Source organism: Panthera tigris, chromosome E2 (genome assembly GCF_018350195.1).
Source record: "Panthera tigris isolate Pti1 chromosome E2, P.tigris_Pti1_mat1.1, whole genome shotgun sequence".
In the NCBI taxonomy this organism is placed as follows: Eukaryota; Metazoa; Chordata; class Mammalia; order Carnivora; family Felidae; genus Panthera; species Panthera tigris.
The window spans coordinates 48,130,312-48,152,457 of NC_056674.1; the positions used below are offsets into that span (position 1 = coordinate 48,130,312).

Consider the following 22,146-nt stretch of genomic DNA (forward strand, 5'->3'; position numbering starts at 1 on the left):
AGTGCACTCCTTAATCCCCATTACATTTCCCTCATCGCCCCACTGCCTTCCTCTCTGGTAAACATCACTTTGTTCTCTATACTTTTTTTAAAATTTTATTTTTTATTTTTTAAAATTTACATCCAAATTAGTCAGCATATAGTGCAACAATGATTTCAGGAGTATATTTCTTAGTGCCCCTTACCCATTTAGCCCATTCCCTCCTCCCACAACCCCTCCAGCAACCCTCAGTTTGTTCTCCATATTTAAGAGTCCCTTATGTTTTGTCCCCCTCCCTGTTTTTATATTATTTTTCTTTCCCTTCCCTTATGTTCATCTGTTTTGTCTCTTAAAGTCCTCATATGAATGAAGTCATATGATTTTTGTCTTTCTCTGACTGGCTAGTTTCACTTAGCATAAAACCCTCTACTTCTATCCACGCAGTTGCAAATGGCAAGATTTCATTCTTTTTGATTGCCGAATATTACTCCATTGTGTGTGCGTGTGTGTGTGTGTATGTATGTATATATATATATATATATATATATATATATATATATATATATGTATGTATACCACATCTTCTTTATCCATTCATCCATTGATGGACATTTGGGTTCTTTCCATACTTTGGCTATTGTTGATAGTGCTGCTATAAACATGGGGGTGCATGTGTCCCTTCGAAACAGCACACCTGTATTCCGTGGATAAATGCCTAGTAGTGCAATTGCTGGGTCGTAGAGTAGTTCTATTTTTAGTTTTTTGAGGAACCTCCATACTGTTTTCCAGAGTGGCTGCACCAGCTTGCATTCCCACCAGCAGAGCAAAAGAGATCCTCTCTCTCTGCATCCTCACCAACATCTGTTGTTGCCTGACTTGTTAATGTTAGCCATTCTGACAGGTGTAAGGTGGTATCTCATCATGGTTTTGATTTGTATTTCCCTGATGATGAGTGATGTTGAGCATTTTTTCATGTGTCGGTTGGCCATCTGGATGTCTTCTTTCCAGAAGTGTCTATTCATGTCTTTTACCCATTTCTTCACTGGTTGCTTGTTTTTTGGGTGTTGAGTTTGATAAGTTCTTGATAGGTTTTGGATGCTAACCCTTTATCTGATATGGCATTTGCAAATATCTTCTCCTATTCCGAAGGTTGCCTTTTAGTTTTGCTGATTGTTTCCTTCACTGTGCAGAAGCTTTTTATTTGGATGAGGTCCCAGTAGTTCATTTTTGCTTTTGTTCCCCTTGCCTCCAGAGACGTGTTGAGTAAGAAGTTGCTGCAGCCAAGATCAGAGAGGTTTTTGCCTGCTTTCTCCTCTAGGATTTTGATGGCTTCCTGTCTTACATTGAGGTCTTTCATCCATTTTGAGTTTATTTTTCTGTATGGTGTAAGAAAGTGGTCCAGGTTCATTCTTCTGCATGTCGCTGTCCAGTTTTCCCAGCACCAGTTGCTGAAGAGACTGTCTTTTTTCCATTGGATATTCTTTCCTGCTTTGTCACAGATTTGTTGGCCACATATTTGTGGGTCCATTTCTGGGTTCTCTATTCTGTTCCATTGATCTGAGTGTCTGTTCTTGTGCCAGTACCATACTGTCTTGATGATTACAGCTTTGTAGTATAGCTTGAAGTCCGGGATAGTGATGTCTCCTGCTTTGGTTTTCTTTTTCAAGATTTCTTTGGTTATTTGGGGTCTTTTCTGGGCCCATACAAATTTTGGGACTGTTAGTTCTAGCTCTGTGAAGAATACTGGTGTTACTTTGATAGGGATTGCATTGAATATGTATATTGCTTTGGGTAGTATTGACATTTTAACAATATTTGTTCTTCCTATCCAGGAGCATGGAATCTTTTTCCTTTTGTGTGTGTGTGTGTCTTCTTCAATTTCTTTCATAAGCTTTCTATAGTTTTCAGCATATAGATTTTTCACCTCTTTGGTTAGATTTATTCCTAGGTATTTTATGGTTTTTGGTGCAACTGTAAATGGGATCGATTTCTCTTTCTCTCACTTCATTCTTAGTGTATAGGAATGCAACTGATTTCTGGGCATTGATTTTATATTCTGCAACTTTGCTGAATTAATGAATCAATTCTAGCATTTTTTTGATGGAATCTTTAGAGTTTTCCATATAGATTATCATGTCATCTGCAAAGAGTGAAAGTATGACCTCCTCCTGGCTGATTTGGATGCCTTTTATTTCTTGGTGTTGTCTGACTGCAGAGGCTAAGACTTCTAATACTATGTTGAATAACAGTGGCGAGAGTGGACATCCCTGTCTTGTTCCTGACCTTACGGGGAAAGGTCTCAGTTTTTCCCCATTGAGGATGATATTAGCGTTAGCTCGTTCATAGATGGCTTTTATGATCTCAAGGTGTGCTCCTTCTATCCCTAATTTCTTGAGGGTTTTTATCAAGAAAGGATGCTGTATTTTGTCAAATGCTTTCTCTGCATCTATTGAGAGGATCATATGGTTCTTGTCCTTTCTTTTATTGATGTGATGAATCATGTTAATTGTTTTGCAGATATTGAACCAGCCCTGCATCCCAGGTATAAATCCCCCTTGTCGTGGTGAATAATTTTTTCAATGTATTGTTGGATCTGGTTGGCTAATATCTTGTTGAGGATTTTTGCATCCATGATCATCAGAGAAATTGGTCTATAGTTGTTCTCTATAATTAAGAATCTGTTTCTTGGTTTGTCTTTTTTTCCCCTTATCTTGTTTATTTTGTTTCTTAAATTCCACATATGTGTGAAATCCTATGGTATATGTCTTTCTCTGACTGACTTATTTTGCTTAGTGTTATACTCTCTAGATCCAACCATGTCATTTGAAATGACAAGGTTTCATTCTTTTTTGTGGCTCAAAATATTTCACTGTGTGTATGTGTGTGTATATATATATACACACACATACACACACATACACACACACATCACATCACATCACATCACATCTTCTTGATCCACTCATCGATCAATGGATACTTAGGCTGTTTCCATAATTTGGCTGTTGTACATAATGCTGCTACAAACATAGGGGTGCATGTATCCTTTTGAATTAGCATTTATGTATTTTTGGGTAAATACCCAGTAATGTGATTGCTGGATCATAGGGTAGTTCTATTTTTAACTTTTTGTATATTGACTTTTTACCCAACCATCTTATATAATTCACTTATCAATAATAATTTCAGTTATAGATTCTTGAATTTTCTACATGTATAATCATTCATCTGTAAGTAATTACAATTTTGTTTCTTCCATTATAAATTTCTTCCTGTAATTTCCTTTTCATGCCTTAATAGGGCTATCTAGGACCTGCAGAACAAGAAAGGTAGTAGAAAGATTCCTTGTTCCTAATCTTGAAGGGCAAGCTTTCAAAGTTTCACCATTTATTATGTTTGTTTAGGTTTCTTATAGATACCCTTTATCAGATTAAGGATGTCCCCTTCTATTCCTAGTTTGCTAAGAGTTTTTTTTAACACTATGAATGGATGTTGAGTTTTATCCAATGCTTTCACTGCATCTATCGAGATGTCCATATCATTGTCCTCCTTTTAATGTACCAATGTGGCAACTGATTGGTTTTTCTAACGTTAAACCAACTTTTCATTCATGGAAGAAACCCAACTTTGTCATGTAACATTTTCTTCTTTATATATTGCTGGATTCAATTGGATAACATTTTTATGAGGCAAGTTGTATATATGTTCAGGGGAGAAACTGGTCTCCAATTTTGTTTTCTCCTGTTAGCCTTGTTAGATTTTGGTATCAAAATCTTATAAGTGAGACAGGTTCCCTCTTTTTCTCTTCTCTGGAAGAATTTGTGGGATACTAGATTGTCGAATAGAACTTACAAGTAAATCATTATGATCCTGGAATTTTGTTAAGGGAAAACTTTTTTACTATTGATTACATTTCTTTAATGCTTATGGGACTATGTAAGTTTTCATCTACTGAGCTTGTTTTTGTAAGTTATATTTTTTGTACATTTGTCCATTTTCATCTAAATTTTTAAGTCGTGGCAAAATCATCTAAATTTGTACACTATATTCTTTCCTGTTAACCATCTACAACAACTTTGATGATATCCTCCTTTTATTCTATTTTTCAATAAGAAGAACTAGTTCTTTTTAAAAAGAAACAATACCTACTCATGATAAAAACAAAATTTTAACTATACAAAAGTATATGGAACAGAAAATGAAAGTCCTCAAGTCCCGTTTTCCTCACCTCAAGATAACTACTGGTAACAATTTGATATATATCTTTGCTGTCTCTTTTCTATACCTGCATAGACATATTCTTCTTCACAAAAATGAGCTTATGCTTTGCATAATTTATGGAACCTCCTTCCTTTCACTTTCAATATCATCAACACCTTTCATGTCAGTGCTTATAGCACGGCCCCTTCCTTTTCAATGGCTACCTAGTATTCCACTGACGAGGATAAACTATCACTTATTTAGCTGATTTCTTACTGCTAACTCGTTTTAATTATTTCCCTTATTTTGTTATTATAAGCAATACTCTTTGGTTCTTGTTTTGTTTTGCCATGGGCGAAAATAGAAGAAGGAGAAAACCTTCCCCAAATGAAGGTAGGACCCAGGAAGTTGTTCTGAGCTTGGCTGTGAGCAAAGAAGGAGCTGCTGATCTTCAGCCCTCCTTCTGGAAACACTCACCCCCATTGCCATAAGTGTGCTTCTTAAGAGAGGAACCAGTATCTCTTAGATTCAAGGAGATTCCAGATATATAAATACTTCTGGGGTATTTCTAGATAAAGTTAGAAGGGGTACAGGGGAGGGAAAAGACCAGTTTGGACAGAGATTCCCCAGGCTCAAGATCAGTGTGAGCAATTTCTTGTGAAGCACCATTTCTGGCACCAACCTACTCTGAGGTCACTGGGTAGCAAGGGATGGGTCAGACTCTCAGCATCATAGGAGCCTCTGTCTTCTCTTGCAGGGCACATTCTCGTTTGAATTCCAGCCCCTGAGAGCCGGAGAAACCTTTGGGAGACTAACACTGCACAACAATGATTTGGGTTACTACCTGTATGAGCTCAGTTTGAAGGCCCTGCCAGCACTGCCTGAAAAGCCCATCCACTTCCAGACGGTTCTTGGCAGCGGTCAGAGCATCTTTGCCAAGTTTACCAATTACACCCGGCAGAAGACAGAATACTACTGCAGGGTGAGCAGCCACTGTCCCACCCTCTGCCCTCCCCTTGCTGGGAGTCTAAGCTTAAAAATAATAAGAGGAGGACACAGGGGGTGCAGAAATGTGAAACGCACAGGGAGTCAGGCGCTTCATCTAGCCTGGAAACTCCCAGGTATAAATAAACAGTATCAGGCCTGGGTTCTTCCTTATAGAGTCTATCTTAACAAGTTAAGGTGGGGGTGAGGAGAGTTTTGCTTCCCACAGCATGTGCACTGGTCACTAAAGGGAACAGTAGAGCTCAGTGGTCATGAGTAGAGGCTGTGAAATCGAGACTTGGATTTGAACCCTGGCTTCACCACTTACTCTTTGTATGAATAATTTACTCTAACCTTTTCTCTAAATGGTAATAATACCCCAACCTCACACGATTGCTATGGGGCTTTTAAAGGGTGCATATAAAACCACTTTCATAGAGCTTGGCTCACAATAAATGCTGCATATATGTTACCTATTATATCAATTGGAATACAGGTTTAGCTCCTGAAACAGAAGCCCCAAATAACAACAAAGTAAAAGCTATTCCTCTCTCAAATAACGGGGTGAGCATAAGCAGTTTGGGCTGGAATGGTAGCTCTGTGACATCAGGCATCCAGACTCTTTCTGCCCTGATGCTCTCCCCTCTGTAGAGAGTTGCTTGGATCCACAGGGACCAGGAGAGCTTACCAGGATGTTGCATTCCAGCCAGCTACAAAGGGGAAAGGCGGGAGCTATATATATCCTTTCCACTCACATTCCCTTGAACAAAACTGCATAAGACCACGCCTAGCAACAGGGGAAGCTAGGAGTGTAGCCTTTGCACTGGGTGCCCATGTGCCAGTTAGCATCAGCAGGTCCATGGCTATAGTCAAGAGGCATAGGCTCTTTATCAATCATACCAGTCGGGAGAAGCTAGGTTACGCTACAGTAACAAACAGCCCCAACATCTCAGTGGCTTAAAACAACAAAAGGTGTGTCCCTTATTTGTGCTATCCATCTAGTGAGGGTCAGCAGGGAAGTGTTCATCACAGCCATTTGGGGATCCAGGCTAAACGGCAACCACCAACTCAGATGTTTCCGGTCATAGTGCCAGAGGAGTGAAAAGGACTTGTACTGGCAATTGAGTGCCCTAGTGTGGAAGTAACACCTTTCACTTCTGCTCACAACTAATTGTCCAGAACTAGTCCCCTCCCATCCATGAGGAGCCAGACTGTTCAGTCTTTCATGTGTGTGGGAGAAAAGAAGAGCCAGATGGGGGAGTAGCAGCAGTAAATGCCACACCAGCATCATCCAGCTTTGTGTCTCTGGGCAAGTTATTTAACATCTCTTAGCCTTGATTTCTTTGTAGTAAAATAAGGATAATCATTAGTATTACCTACTCTTCAAGGGAGTTATAAGGGCACAACATTTTATGACCTGCCTGGCCTCACACAAAGGTAGGTTTCTTGATGTCTGAGAGTGGAGGGGCGGGGGAAGGGCCCGAGCTGCTGGTGTGCTCTTCGGGATCCCGTGTGAACCAACTGTGTGTGTTCCTCTTTCAGACTGACTGTCAGGACTTCCACACGGAAAAGATCATTAATGCAGCCCCAGGGGCCCAGGGAGGAACCGAAGTCAGTGTGGAAGTCTATTTTGAGCCCAGTCACCTGGGTGAGACCAAGGGCATCCTGATGCTGTCGTCGATTGCAGGCGGGGAGTATATCATCCCCCTCTTCGGAATGGCTCTGCCCCCCAAGCCCCAGGGTCCCTTCCTGATCCGGGCCGGGTACAACATAATCATCCCCTTCAAGAACGTTTTCTATCATGCGGTCACCTTCTCCATCATTGTGGAGAACCCAGCCTTCTCTGTTCGTGCTGTAGACTCCATGCGACCCAAGAAGATCAACAATATCACAGTCTCTTTTGACGGAAATCCATCTGGCAGCAAAACACCTATCACCACCAAGCTGATTGTGTCTTGTCCTCCCAGTGAAGGCAGCGAAACAGGCATTAAGTGGGTTTATTACCTGAAGGGGATCACCCCTTAGTGGTAACTAAGGTCAGTTGCATCAGTGAAAAGTCATTTCCTCAGCCTAGTATCTATGTATTATTCTATCCTGGTGAAGCACAGAGAAAATAAAATTCTACAGATAGTGTTTTATCTCCTCATTCAATTACAGGGGTACTTATTTCCATATTATATTCATTCTAAATATATATATATGAAGTATATATATTCCACACTAAACATGGTAATTACAAACAACAGGGCTATACTGTATTTTGCAAGGGCAGGTCTCTGAGTTTAGTTTCTAATCATATTCCCAAAGCTCAAGAAGTAATCCCCATTTTTAATAAGATGGCACAGACATGACATTCATGACCTCCTATCACATAGCACTTAGCAGTGCATGACACTGGGGCACCACAGTTCCTTTTTAAAATCCATAATGGCCTAAAGAGCCCTTAGATATGATTCTGTTTTGATATGATCTTTTATTCTGCTTTCACATAAAAGCCAAATGAATCACCATTTTCAAAATGATAACAGATAACACTTGCACCATCACTGCAGGGGACAGGGGCTGGGTACGCTCCCTCTGTCCCTGAATCCTGGATCCATTTATACTAGAAAGTTCTTGCTGAGGGCCAGGTCCTGGAGAACGCTGAGACTCCAGCTCTCCACTCCCATCCCCAGCTCTGTGCATAGCTGTCAGCCTGTAGCACAGTGATTCTCTACCCATCCGCAAATCAGAATCAGCCAGTTCTTGTCCAGAACCCCCCCACCCCAAATTCTGATGTAATTAGCCCAGGGAGGGATGTGGGCATCATTTTCTTTTTCAGGCTTGTACAGCAGAGTGGAGAACCAGTGCCGCAGATCATACGCCCACCTGGCCATTAGTGCAGCAGCTGAATCATGAATCTACTTCCAGGGGAGGAAGGCATCCCAATTTGATATGTTTAAACTGCAGCCGTTTTGTGTGCACATAAAGGCTGAGCTAAGTCAGTGCCTTTCTTTTTTTTTTTTTTTTCAACGTTTTTTGTTTTTTTTTTTTTTAATTTATTTTTGGGACAGAGAGAGACAGAGCATGAACGGGGGAGGGGCAGAGAGAGAGGGAGACACAGAATCGGAAACAGGCTCCAGGCTCCGAGCCATCAGCCCAGAGCCTGACGCGGGGCTCGAACTCACGGACCGCGAGATCGTGACCTGGCTGAAGTCGGACGCTTAACCGACTGCGCCACCCAGGCGCCCCAGTCAGTGCCTTTCTTAAGAGGGAGAGCGCTAGGGAGGAGTGAGACATCTGTCTTAGCCCAGGCTATGGCCCTGGTCCCGCAATGTGTATTAATGGGACCACTTACCTGTTGGCACCACCTGATGAAATAAAGATGATTCCAGACTGGCCCTGGAGTGGTTCTGTTTCTGCACAGGTGCCTGACGGGCCCCACCCCCACCCCGCCGCCTCCAGCTCCTCCCCACTTGGCATCCCCTACAGCCAGCCTGCAAGAGAGGGAGAAGGCATGAAAGGAGATGGCCCTTTGGGAATGAATGCTTCAACGAAGGGGTTGTGGACAATGGTCCGTGGAGCAGCAGCAGCAGCAGCAGCATTACCTAAGAATTCATTAAAAATGCCTTTTGTCACGGCACACCCATACCTGTAGAGTCAGAAACTCCAGGGGTGTGGCCCAGCAACCTGCGGTTTCACAAGCCCTTATTGCTTTTAGAGGTGTTGTTTTGTTTTGTCTTGTTTTTTAACGGAGGATGACTCTTCTAATCCTTTTGTACCTCCCCACAACCCTCAGCCCAGGATACCCTGCACACAGCCAGCATATTTACAGGACTACACGTAATAGTTCATGTGTGTAACCGCCAAAGATGCTGCTAACGGGCATAAAGACAAAAATTAGATGGCAGATTCTCCAGTTGGTTAAATGAGCAAAGAACGCACTAAGCAGTCATCTGAGAGGATGCGGAGATCAAGGAGCACGTGCTATGACTAGCAAACACCCAGAGTCTGATTAAACCAGTGCTTTTCAAATTTTAGTATCAAAATCACCTAGAGGGCTTGCTAACCCACAGGCTGTCTGGCCCCACCCTCAGAGGGTCTGATTTAGGAGTCTGCGCGGGCTCAAGAATTTGCACTTCTGCCAGGTTCCCAGTGAGGCTGTTGCTGCCGGTCCGAGCACACTGCCCAGCACAGCTGTGAAGCCTCAGCTGCCTTGCATCAGCGCTGCGTGGGAACACGCTAGGACTACGGGAGCTCAGGCTGCCCCAGACCAGCTGGATCAGAATCTGCATTTTAAGGCATCTCCAGGGGGATGGTATACACACTGCAGCTGAGAGAGGCTGCCTTAAAGGCAACTATGGAAGCTGAGCCTTTGTGGAATCCACAGCCCTGGTCCTCTCCATTAGGGCCCTAGAAATGAGTCACCAACTCTGCTGATGACGTAGCTGATGAAACCTGCCCTCCCCAAAATGCCCATTCTCCCACCCACTCACCAGATGCAGAGCTGGGGGTTGGGGAACAATTGGCCCCACCACCACCTTCTTCAACTTGCTGAACAGTTTGAAACCTAGTATGATAGATAGTTTTAGACAGAAGAAGAGATAAAGGAAGCTGTGTGAAAGCTACAAAACCAGCGGTTGGAGCACGGTGAGACTCACCGTGGGGACTCCTCCAACTCTGAAGGTCAGCATTTTAATGTGTTCTGTTGAGCTGGAGGGCTCTCAGCCACCACCCCAGACACTGGCTGCTACAGAAACTGGCCACTTCCCAAGTGTCACCACCAGCAAAATGGTGCTAGGTGGACAAGGGCAATTCCCCCTACCTCAGCCCTGCCCCAGCTCTCCCCAAGCCACTGCGTCTAGAGCCCACAGCCTCATAGGCCTGGAGTGAGGAGGCAGGCCCTGCCAGCTCAGACCCTGCCCTGGCATGAACCCCCTTCTGGCATGACTTGAGATGCCCATCTCTTCCCTTGAGGTTGTTCTCATGCTTCCTTGGCCTCGGAAAGGCAATAACAAAATTGTTTCATTTGGCAAATTTGGAATGGCAAAGTAGCTCAACAGAGGGCTAGAGGAGAAACTTGGTGAAAATGAGCATTTTGACATAAGCTAGTGGAAATTACCTTTGAAAGGATACATTCTCAGCAAAGCAGACCAGGAGACATTTCATTGTGTGCTGCTAAGGTGCACACACAATTCCAGGGGGATTTTTTTTCAGTTTATTTATTTTGAGAGAGAGAACGTGAGCAGGGAAGGGGCAGAGAGAGAGAGACAGAGAGAGAGAGAATCCCAAGCAGGCTCTGCACTGACAATGCCCAACCCATGAACCGTGAGATCATGACCTGAGCTGAAATCAAGAGTTGGATGCTTAACCGACTGAGCCACCCAGGGACCTCTCCAGGGAACATTTTCACAGAATACGATGTGAAACAGGGTCCCTAACGTTGATCAACATAGAGGCCCTGGTGAGTGTGGCACCCTGTCTAACCACTTCTTTGAAGAAGACTTGCTTTCAGTCAGGGGTGACAATATTGTGATGTCATGAGGGATTGCCAGCTACCAAGTATGGGATTCACCCTCACCATGTTACCCTGGAACTCCAGAAAAATTACATTGCTGTTAGAGAAACTACTTTGCACAATTCCAATATTTGGGTACAATTTCTCACAGTGCCCACCAGCATCCACTTGCTACGATGTCCGTAGCCTATGTAATAACAACCAGGCATCGTGTGGCTACAGATGAGTTACAACTGTGAACTGTGTGTGCAACCAGGTGTATCAATTATCCACTAGTGTAGAAAGAGTCTGACTGTAGCAGGCCTAGCCAGGGCTGGGCACCAGGGTCAGAGAAGTAAGCATGCGGAGACGGCAATGGTGGCCTTGGGCTTCATTCTCAACACTGCTGCCAGCCCAGTAATGCATACGTAACCTTAACTAGTTGGCATTTTCCAAGAGAGCAGAGAAAAGAAACCACCTTTTTTTCTCCAGAAATTTCTGAACTAAAGGTAGGACAAAGCATTGGCTTGGGCCTTGAGTAAAAAAACTGGTTGCTTAGCAACCTAGTCCAGAACATGATTTCAGGTGAAAAGAGTTCCTTCTAGTAAAAACATTACTGTTACAATTATTAAAAACTGTATCTCATTATGACCCTTGGGAAATTCAGTTCACCTTTAAGAAAAAGCCAAACCAAACAGCAAAAGAAACAGATGAAACACTATATTAGATATGGATCCAGTGGAAATGAATACACACTGGAGAAATAGATCCAAATAATCCCCTTGATTTAATTTTCTTTCATTGACTTGCATCAACCATCATCAAAATCCTAAAGACATAAACTTTGCAAAGACATTTGGAAATGTCCTTACCAGTGCTATTTGGTATCAAGGTAAGAGGAGGGAACTATTAAGCAAAACATTTTCTCTGGAGAGGAAATCTCAATTTGGGGCAGTTTCAAATTGGTGGTTCACCCCCTTCATTCACTGGATTGTGTCAGCAAAGGTTTTAAAAGTTGTGAAAACCCCACCAATACAGGAAAACACTTTATTCACCGATTTTTCCAGACAAAATTCCTCCATGACTTACTGAGTTTTGGGTTAGCTTTTGTATTTATTTTCTATGGCTGCATAACAAATTACCACAAATCTAGCAGCTTAAAACAACACAAGTTTCTTATCTCACAGTGTCCATGGATCGGAAGTCCAGAATGAACTGACCTGGGTTCTTGGCTCAGGGTCTCACAGCCTGAAATCAGAGCTGCATCTTTGTCTGGAAGCTCAACCAAGAAAAGATCCACTTCCAAGCTCCCTTGGTGTGTTGACAAAATTCATTCCCTTACAGCCCTATGATTGATGTCCCTATTTTCTTGGCAGCCGACAACCCTCTGGAGACCACTCTTGGCAACTAGAGACCATTCTAAGGTCTTTACCATGTAGGCCATCATAGTAACTGTTTTTACTGTGTACTCTTCAAGGCCAGCAGGAGAATCTCTCTGCCACTTCAAATGTCTTCTGACTACTTTTAAGGGCTCATCTGATTAGGTTGGACCCACACAAGAAAATCCCCCTTTTTATTACCTCAAAGTCAACTGATTAGGGACCTTAACTACATCTACAAGATCCCTTCTGCTATATAACATAATTATTGGAGTGACAGCGCATTGTATTTACAAGTCTTGTTCACACTCAAAGGGAGGGGATTATACAGGGTACGTACCCAGAGGGTGGGAATCTTGGGAACCATAATGGAATTCTGCCTACTATATCCCCTCACTTGTGTCCTATAGATTCCTGTCTATGGATTGAGGATAAGACTCTATTTTCAACTTTGTTATCAGATTAACCTGCACACTCTACACTCATTAGAAAAAGTACTGTCATGTGTTTATGTTCATATTTAATACTCTTTGGACTCCACTGTGGTCTAGCCCTTGTCCTAAAATCCCTGTCCACTACGGGAGCTTACAACAAGGAACTCGGTCTGATGCATCTCCCTGTTAGCCACAATACCTGCATAAAATGCTTTAACACTTTTTACCACATAACTTCAACTTCTGTTCCACCATTTAGCGTGACACTCAAAGCACTTGGAAGGGCTGCTTTACAGTGGATCCATCTGGAGACCTGCACTCAGCAGATTTGGGGCTTCTGCTGCCTATAACCTAGCTGTCTAAGAATCTAAGCATGGTAAACACTCTTCCGAGTCCCAGATGGTAGGGTGAAGGTCACTGTTGGTGACTGAGATTCTAGATAGTAGGTAGTACTGTTTTTCATTGAGAATTTATTTTAATATGTTTTAGAAACATATAAAAACTATTCACACCATGATCTTAGCACATAAGCAAGACTAAAGTCGGAATTAACGATTTTTGAAAGTTGATCGGAGAAAATTATTTTCTTAATAATAGCACAAGTGTCTAGAATATGGCGAAAATCATGACGGTATGACTCCAATTGGGGAAACATTGCCATATGCGAAACTGGTGAGTAAGTAGTAAATGAACTACTGGATTCGGTAAGTATTTATTAAGTTACGCTAAGTGAGTCAGGTTCCATGAGCCCCTTCGTGCTCAAAAACATACACAGAAGCCACCACGCGCCTAGCGGGCCACGTGCGGGACCGTGAGCGCGTGGGATACGCGTCCCACCAAGCATCCCCAACCACACGCGAGTGGTGCGGGGAGGAAGGCGGGAGCGAGGAGAGGAGGTGGAGCCTTGTGGGGGCGTGGACAACCCACCTGCCGCCTGCGTGCGGAGGCGTGGCCGGCGAGGGGCGGGTCCTCGAGGCGGAAGGCGGAAGCGGTTACAGAATCACATGATCCAAATAACATGGCCGCTGCCCCTTGAGCACTGCCGGTGCCGGGCGGGATCGTGAGCCGTTGGGCGGCCCGGAGCAGGTGTGCGGGGGCGGGGTCCAGGCCCGGGTTCCGAGACGGCGCGCGGAGGTAGAGCTAGGCAGGCAGGCGCAAGGCGGCGTGGTCCATGAGCCGGCGCCAGAGGCAGCGCGGAGCCGCAGACTCCCCCGGCCCCGGCGCCGCCCGGGCAGCCGCGGGCTGAGGAGCCGCGGGGCTCCGGGGAGCGCCCCGAGCTGCCACCATGAACCCTGAGAAAGACTTCGCGCCGCTCACGCCCAACATCGTGCGCGCCCTCAATGACAAGCTCTACGAAAAGCGGAAGGTGGCAGCGCTGGAGATCGAGAAGTAAGAGCCGCGGGCACCCAGGGTTGGACGTGGGGAGCAAAGCCAGGACGCCGCCCTGGATTTGCAGGGTTCCTGCTGCTCGGGGGAACTCCTCACGCCTTTCCAGCCAGTTTTAGGCCCTTAGCGCAGTGCAGGAGATTAGGAGTCCCAGCTTTGCTTCTGACGGGATGTATGACTTGGGCCAAGTTCTTTAACCTCCGGGTGCCCCAACGGACTACCGTGCTAATAAAGCGACAAAGCCTATGTGTAGTGCTTAGCACAGTGTCTGGCACGCGGCGCGTCTTCAGTGTGGTCTCCATCCAAAATCAGCAAATCAGAGAGGGTCCTCTGTCATGGGAGGGAAATGGGAAGCATGAAAATTTGCTAATGATGCCTCATTTCTCACCCAGCTTCTGAGAAGTGAAAGGGACTGTTAGGTGACCAAATGGAGAAAACAGATCCCAAACATCGAGATCTCAAGACTCAGAGGGCTGTTTATTTTATCTCTGCCATATCACCCTTCCCTGCAGGTGGAAGTAGGAATAATTTGACCTTTCTTGCTTCTACAGTCTTATTACATGTATGTGTAACCATGACCTGACATTTTGCTTTATTTCCCACAGCACAAAACAAGATGTTCAACCGGGAATGTGTTATTAAGATTTTCTGCTATTATTTTACGTTTGTAATTTTTTCCCTAAATTTCTGCGATAAAGGCAGGTGGGTGGGTGATTTCAGAAGAGTGGAAAGAAGCAGGCTGTGAAACTGAAAGAGTGCCCGGCTGGCAGTCAAGACACATGGATTGTAGTGCTGCCTGTACCCTGTCCAGTAGGGTAGCCACTGGCCACGCATGGCTATTTGCATGTAAATTATTGAAGATAAAATTTAAAAATTACAAATCCAGTTTCTCAGTCGCACTACCCATATTTCAGATGTTCAATAGCCACATGTGGCTGTTGGCTACCATAATGGACAGTACAGGTCTTAGAACATTTCCATCACTGCAGAATATTGGACAGCTCCTATCTAGTCCATGGTGTGGCACTCATTCTTGGACCTTAGGCAGTTGCTTAACTCAGGATTTCGTAGTCTCAACACAGCTGACATTTTGGGACAGATAATTCTTGGTTGTGGTGAGCTTTCCTGTGCATTGTAGGATTTTTAGCAGCATCTCTGGTCTCTACTGTCCACTAGATACCAGTAGCACTCCATGAGCTATAACAACCAACAATGTCTCCAGACAGTGTTTCCAGATGTGACCGGGGAGTGCAAAATCACCCCAGTTGAGAACCACTGCCTTAACTGCTTTGGGTTTTCCTTTCCTCGTCAACTAAACGGTTTGGACTTTGTTAGGAGGACTCTCCCATTCAGTACTAACATTTCAGTACCTCCAAAACCAGCTAGCTTCTTCTCTCATAAAGCACCACTTTCTTGATTGCTCTGTTTCTGAACTGCTTCTTGTTTATGCTCTGGCTCTCACTAATGCTAGCAAGTCTTAATGATGAGTGTCACTAAACTGAGTAAAGACTCAGAGCTGATGTATAGACGTGGCTCCACGTCCATAGGTTTTATTGGCTTTGAAGCTACCTTGACACCCAGTTTTGTCCAGCATGCAGTCTGCTTCTCAGGAAAGTCTGATTTTTACCATAGCTCGACTCATCTGTTGAGTCCTTGAATAGAGGTATTCATCTCAGCATCACTGTTGCCTCCAGCACAGCCCCTGTAAGTGCTCTCACTGCACGCTGTTCCTTAAGGGTTTTGTCCTTAATGGGGTTCTTGTTTTTATTCAGCTTTGCCCTTGATTGTGGGATTCAGAGAAACCTCCAGGCTTTAATTGGACTATGGACTCCTGAAGAGCGGAGACCCTGTTTTATTTATCGTCAGTACTTGACGCAGCATTTGACAGTCTGAGTGAATGGCCGTACATTTTCGGTGGGGAAATAACATTGGCGTCTAAGGACTTTGCTACCCAAAAGTGTAGCCCACACACTAGCAGCATCAGGATCACCTGGGAGCTTGTTAGAAAGGGATTCTCTAGCCTCACCCCAGACCTGTGGATCCGATTGTGCGTTTTAATAAGATCCCTGGGTGATTTGTGTACACATTAAAGTCTGAGAGCACTGGTGTAAAAGGCTCTCCAGTCTGTTTCCAGCCTTCTTCAGCCATATGTGGAATAAGGAATGCCTGGTTTGAGGTTTTCCTCTGAATTTAGTTATCACAGATTGCTTAAGGACAGATAGTGACTTGCTTATCTGTGTTTCACCAGAGTTTTCTGGTGTGTCTGTTTATAAAGACACTAATTCTGTTGGGTCAGGACCACACCTTTATGACCTCATTTAACCTTAATTACTTCCTTAGAGACCCTATCTCCAAATGCAGTGACAGAGAGGTTTAAGACTTCAACATATGGATTTGGCGAGGATACGATTTCATCTATAACGGTGATCGTTAAAAAAAAAAAAAAAAAAAAGTGATCATGTGTAAAGTGCTGTCTGCCCATCTGGGGAGAGGAGGATAGTAAAGCTTCCCTTTGTGTGGTCATTGCACATATTTGATCTCTTTATTTTGCATGGATGCAAAATTTGAGCTAGGTAGTGGCATTTCACAGATGAGGAAACAGAAGCTCCTTGAGGTTAAGTAATCTTCCCAAGATTTCACAGCTAGAACCTGGATTAAAAGCAACAACAACAAAAAAGAAAAGAAAAGAAAAGCAAGTTCATCAGTCTCAAAAGGCTTCCCCACTAGAGTGAACAGTTTTACCTACCAAGAAGGAAATTTCATACTTGAGCATCTCCATGGTTGTTCTAACTGCAACTTTTCCAGTGTCATCCGCTCAGTTGGACAGAGCCAGTACTGCATATGATTTTCCAGTGAGGGATTAAAATTCATAGTAAGAGGAGAGTGTTTTCTCTTTATGACAGGCCTCTCAAACACTAAAAATGAAGAGAGATGGGTGCTTGGCTCAGTTGAAGAATCTCGGACTCTAGAATCTCGAGAGTAGGCTGGGTTAAGTGACCCAAGATCTGATCGCTAAATGTGTGAGCCTGCTGTGCACAATCCTGGAGAGCTTTTGCCCCCGCAGCCTGACACCAACATGCCCACACAGTTTTCTAAAAGATAGGGCACTAAGGCTAAAATTTTAGAATGGAATATTTCAGGTTTGGTGGGCTCTCAGTTTCAGGGGACATAGTCACTTATAAGTCCTGATGAAAAGGTTGGTAAGACCCCAGGCTCTGCTCTCCAGGGGAGTGTAGTGTCAGGGAGAAATGCCAGAAGGCACTCTGCTAACTTTGGTGGACGCTCACTCTGCTGGGGTGCCGTGCCCCACACTGGTGGCAGGGCCCCCTCACTGCGGGCTGGGAGAGATAGTGCCCTTCATTGTAACTAGGGATGGGCTCAGTGTCAAGTCTCTTGTGTTCCTGAACTTTGAGTTCCAAAAAGCAGCAAATGTAGGTGCCCCGGCCATGCCCCCTGAGAACACAAAGCATGAGGTAGGGCTTGTGGGATCAGGGCTCCTGAATAATGCGTCCTTTGCCTGCTGGGGAGGGGGCAGGGATCTCTGGCGTTCTTTGATCAGAAAAAGGTTAACTGTTGAGTTTGACCTGGCTCTAGAGCCTACCACCCCTGTGAAGAGATACTGTTCATCACCAGTGGCTTAATGCAAGCGTGGGTCAGAATTCCACCCAGCTCTGCTCTCCTTTAGCGGTGGAACCCTCCGCAATTTACTTAATCCAAGGGTTATAGACCAGCAGCCATCGACTCTGTCCTGCTGGTAGACCTGTTTGGTTTGGCCTGAATTGTAAAGTAATTAAAAAAATTTTTTTTAATGTTTTATTTATTTTTGAGAGAGACAGAGACAGAATGTGAGAAGGGAAGGGGGCAGAGAGAGGGGGACACTGAATCCAAAACAGGCTCCAGGCTCTAAGCTGTCAACACACAGCCCAAAGTGGGGCTCGAACCCACAAACCATGAAATCATAACCTGATCCAAAATCGGACGCTCAACCAACTGAGCCACCCAGGCACCCCTGCAAGGTACTTTAAATTGAGAAATGTCACAGTGACATTTGGGTTTGGGTTTGTGGCTTCCAAGGAATTGGAAGTGTATCTCTGTGGGGCCCACAGTCCCACAGAGCAGATAAGGGGGACCTCGGGGTCTCCCCATGGGCCAGGACATGCGCTCCCCAGGTTGCTTGCTTCCTGTAGTGGCAAGTTCCCAACAGCCTTTCCTCCCTTGGCCTTCTCCCTTGTATCTCCTGCTTGGCCCCTATAAGTGTTTGAGTTTGTGACCTCTGGTTTAATTTTCTGTGCCTCAGTTTCCTTGTGTTAAACAAAAATGCACCTTGAAAAGTAAAAAGGAGCCAGCCATGTGTTTCATTTATTTGAAAATTTTGTTTCTGTGGCGCCTGGGTGGCGCAGTCGGTTAAGCGTCCGACTTCAGCCAGGTCACGATCTCGCGGTCCATGAGTTCGAGCCCCGCGTCAGGCTCTGGGCTGATGGCTCGGAGCCTGGAGCCTGTTTCCGATTCTGTGTCTCCCTCTCTCTCTGCCCCTCCCCCGTTCATGCTCTGTCTCTCTCTGTCCCAAAAATAAATAAAAAAAAAAAAAACGTTGAAAAAAAAATTTTTAAAAAAAGAAAACTTTGTTTCTATGAAATAACTCAAATAGGCGAATTCATAGAAAGTGGATCAGGGCTTAGGGGAGGGGATTTGGGGAACATGGGGAGTGACTGCTAACGGGTACACTGAATTGTACACATTAAAAGAGCGAATTTATGGGGCATCTGGGTGGCTCGGTTGGTTAAGCATGTGACTCTTGATTTTGGCTAAGGTCATGATCTCACGGTTCGTGGGCTCGAGTCCCACATCAGACTCTGTGCTGACCACGTGGAGCCTCCTTGGGATTCTGTCTACTCTCTGCCCCTCCCATGGTTACACACATGCGCTCTCTCTCTCAAAGTAAGTAAATAAAAACATTTTTAAGTGAATTTATGACATGTGAATTATATCAGTTTTAAAAAATAAAACTGCCTGTGGTGTTCTGTTGCAGTGTGAGGGAAGCACTCATTAAATGGTCACAGTTATTGTCACCTGAGATTCAAACATCTGTTGTCTTGGGCTCGTTTCTCCTTTATAGTTTGTCCACTGATCTCTCCAGTGGATGCTCAGTGTATCTTGTCATTTAACTCTAGGCCTTTTCTAAAAGTCTTTGGGCCTTTCTCAGAGGCGAACATTCCACTTTTCCCGTTCAATTACTGGAAACTGGTGAGCCAGTGGAAACCAAATTACTTAAATGCGCAGCAAAGTAGATGGAGATTTTTAGCCAGATAATCTTTGGGAAACTGCTGCCTGGATGTGCCATCTGAATACAGCGCATGATGTAGAGAATGGCAGCAGTGAGCACACTCGCCAGGACAGGAAAAGGCAGCCGCCCAGGGGCATGCGGAAAGCTTTACAACACAGAAATAAGCACAGTTCTGGATTTATCTTCCTATCCTTTTTGGAGCCAGGAGCATAGCAGACTCCCAGTCACGTTTAGTGAATGAACATGATCTCATGTGGTGTGCGTAAGACCACAGTTTGTCTCTCTGATTCTGACTTTGCACTGAGACTGCTGTGTGAGCATGTGCTACCCAGAGCACATGACATGCCTTATCTTACTCATTCTCTAGAAATACTGTAAAGTTATTGAGATTAGTAGCCCCGCCGTACAGTCAAGGGCGTCTTCTCCGAAGACATAGAAATATGAGTGCAGTGGCTAAAACCTCTGCCACCTACTGGCTGGGACATTTGGACATCACCAAATAAAAGAGGGGTTGGGACTCAATGAAATAAGAAATGTTCATTCACTTGAGCATCCAACTCTTGATTTTGGCTCAGGTCACAGTCTCACGGTTCATGGGATCAAGCCATGCATCAGGCTCTGTGCTGTCAGCTTGGAGCCTGCTTGGGATTCTCTCTCTCCCTATCTCTGTGTCCCTCCCCTGCTCGTGCTCTCTCTTGCTTTCTCTCTCAAAATAAAAATAAAATTTTAAAAATGTCAGGGCACCTGGATGGCTCAGTCGGTTAAGCTTCTGACTTCAGCGCAGGTTATGATCTCATGGCTCGTGAGTTCGAGCCCCTCACTGGGCTCTGTGCTGACAGCTCGGAGCCGGGAGCCTGCTTTGGATTCTGTCTCCCTCTCTCTGCCCCTCCCCAACTTGTGCTTGGTGTCTCTTTTTTTCTCTCTCTCTCTCTTTCTCTCAGTCTCTCTTTTTCTCTTAAAAATAAGTAAACATAAAAAAATTTTTTTTTTTAATGTCAAGTGCCTGGCACCCAGTAGGCGTCCAACAAGCTGTAGCCATGATATTTGCGGAGGGGGAGAAAGTTTAAAATACACAAGGCATGTAAAGCATCCAGCATTTATCACCTAGCAGATAGTAAGTGCTCACCAAATAGTTACTGATTTCCTGCCTTCATAGCAGAAGACCAGCTGTGGAGCGTTTCAGAACATGGCAAATGTGCACGTCCCCTGCACCCCCCTTGTGTGGTGGAGGACCACTTCAGGGGTGTCTGAACACTGAACAGGATGGGGAAATGTGTGGAGAAAGCCGCATGTCACGTGTGGCCTCGGTTCTCCACGAGGGGTGTCCCCTCTAACTGGGTGTGTTCACTTTGCAGTTGAAGGGCTTTGAGAAGATGGGAGAGAGGAGCTGGTGTACAGCTGAAAGGGCGTGGACTTTGTGGTGCATCACGGATTCAGATCCTCTGAGGCCCCAGGCAGGGGACTTGGTCTCCCTGAGGCTCCGTTTCAAATCTACAGGATGAGATGATGATCACTGCAGAAGCAGGTTGTTCTAGGAAATAACTGAAATACTCATTGTGGAGTGTATTCCCCAGGAAGGGGTTGATCACCAGTCCCCTGGGGCCTGTGATTGTCCCTGTGCTGTGTCACAGATGCCAGGGGGTCCAGGGAGGGGTGTGGTTGTGCTGCTGAGATGGTTTCCCTTTTGCCTGATGGCAGTTCCCAACATGTCCTCCCCTGTCTGGGGCTCCTTCTCTTAAGGAGGGGGTAGTCAGCGTGGCACTTCGCGCTCTTGGGGACCGTGTCACAAGCTTGGAGTGGTCACCTTGGGTTTGTGCCTCTGGGGAAGGAGTGTTCATGCCATCCAGCGACACCTCTGACCACGAGAATGGAGGCAGTAGCCTCTAGAGGACCCGTGATCAGCCTGGGTTTCTAACACTTTTTAGAGGGAACCAGACAGAAACAGACCGTTCTTCTCTGGCACATAGAACAGTAATGCCTGTGACCTTTATGTCAGTGAGGGTCCCAGAAATTTGTGATCTGAGAGTTTCTGGGCCAAATATTAACATCAAAAGTAGTGCAGCTTCAGATCCCGGCCTGTGGCTCGCAGCCTGTGGATGAAAGAGGAAACAATGTGGTCTTTTGAAGAGAGACTTGGCCTGAAATCGGGAGCGCCCACCCCTGGAGTTTAAACTCCACTTACTCTGCCTTCCTTTGTAAGTTGCGTTTTCTCTCCAAAGACCTGTGTGTAGTCGAGAGGCAAGTCCTGTTGACTGGGCCTGTTTTGGAGCACCTCTAGAGGGGTTAGGGCACCCCTTCACCCCTTGGCAGGTGGCCTTCAGAGCACACTGTGGCTTCTGCGTCTTTCCCCAGCCATAGCTCTGGCGACATGGTTGATTGGGTGCATTTCACAGTGTGCCTTTGGGGATCCCAGTAATGGTGCCCTTTGCTCCTCCTGACGTGAATCCTAACACTCAGGGCTTAGGACCGCCTAGATACGGTAGTGGTTGAGCCAGCAGGTTAGGTCTAGAATAGTAGGCCGCTTTGTGTCATGCATACAGCAGCGTGGGGCTCCCTCCAGGTCTGCCCTGCAGTCTGTGCTGGCTGGTTCCCCATATGCCGTGAGCAGAGTACTAGCCTCTGTAAGGGATAGCACGAGAGACCCAGAAAATTGTGCCCCCACTCTGTCCTTCCGGCCTTACCAGGGAGCTGTGGAGATAGAGATGTACACGAGGAGTCCATGACATTGGCCAGTGTGTTGCTGGGAACAGAATGAGAGGGTCACTGAGTTAGTCTTTCAGTATTCAGTGGAGGAGTGATCACTTCCTGGGATGGTCAGGAAAAGCAGGGGGTTGGATTTGAGCCAGACTTTGAAGACCGGGTAGGATGTGGAGCAGGGGCTGTCCTGGACAGGAAGGTACACGGGGGTGTCTGGGGAGGGATCGAGCAGGGCCCAGGTTTACAGTGTGAGCGTGGGTCTGGCTAGAGTGGACAGTTCTGCTGGGCAGCGGGCAGTAAGACTAGAGAGGCTAGCCTGGGCCTGTT

The 22,146-nt window shown here is 45.3% G+C and overlaps 2 protein-coding genes across 13 annotated transcripts in view; both read left to right on the forward strand.

Moving 5' to 3' along the window:
* HYDIN (HYDIN axonemal central pair apparatus protein) overlaps window positions 1–7,309 on the forward strand; it is a 441,202-nt gene extending 433,893 nt beyond the window's left edge. For all 12 annotated transcript variants that reach the window (XM_042967954.1, XM_042967958.1, XM_042967953.1 and 9 more), the window contains 2 exons: window positions 4,937–5,161; window positions 6,706–7,309. In XM_042967954.1, coding sequence (XP_042823888.1) covers window positions 4,937–5,161; window positions 6,706–7,188 — 708 coding nt within the window. In that variant the 3' untranslated portion in view covers window positions 7,189–7,309. The remainder of the gene's footprint in view (window positions 1–4,936; window positions 5,162–6,705) is intronic.
* A 6,149-nt stretch (window positions 7,310–13,458) lies between these two features.
* VAC14 (VAC14 component of PIKFYVE complex) overlaps window positions 13,459–22,146 on the forward strand; it is a 102,544-nt gene continuing 93,856 nt past the window's right edge. The window contains exon 1 of the mRNA XM_007074897.3: window positions 13,459–13,841. Coding sequence (XP_007074959.2) covers window positions 13,738–13,841 — 104 coding nt within the window. The 5' untranslated portion in view covers window positions 13,459–13,737. The remainder of the gene's footprint in view (window positions 13,842–22,146) is intronic.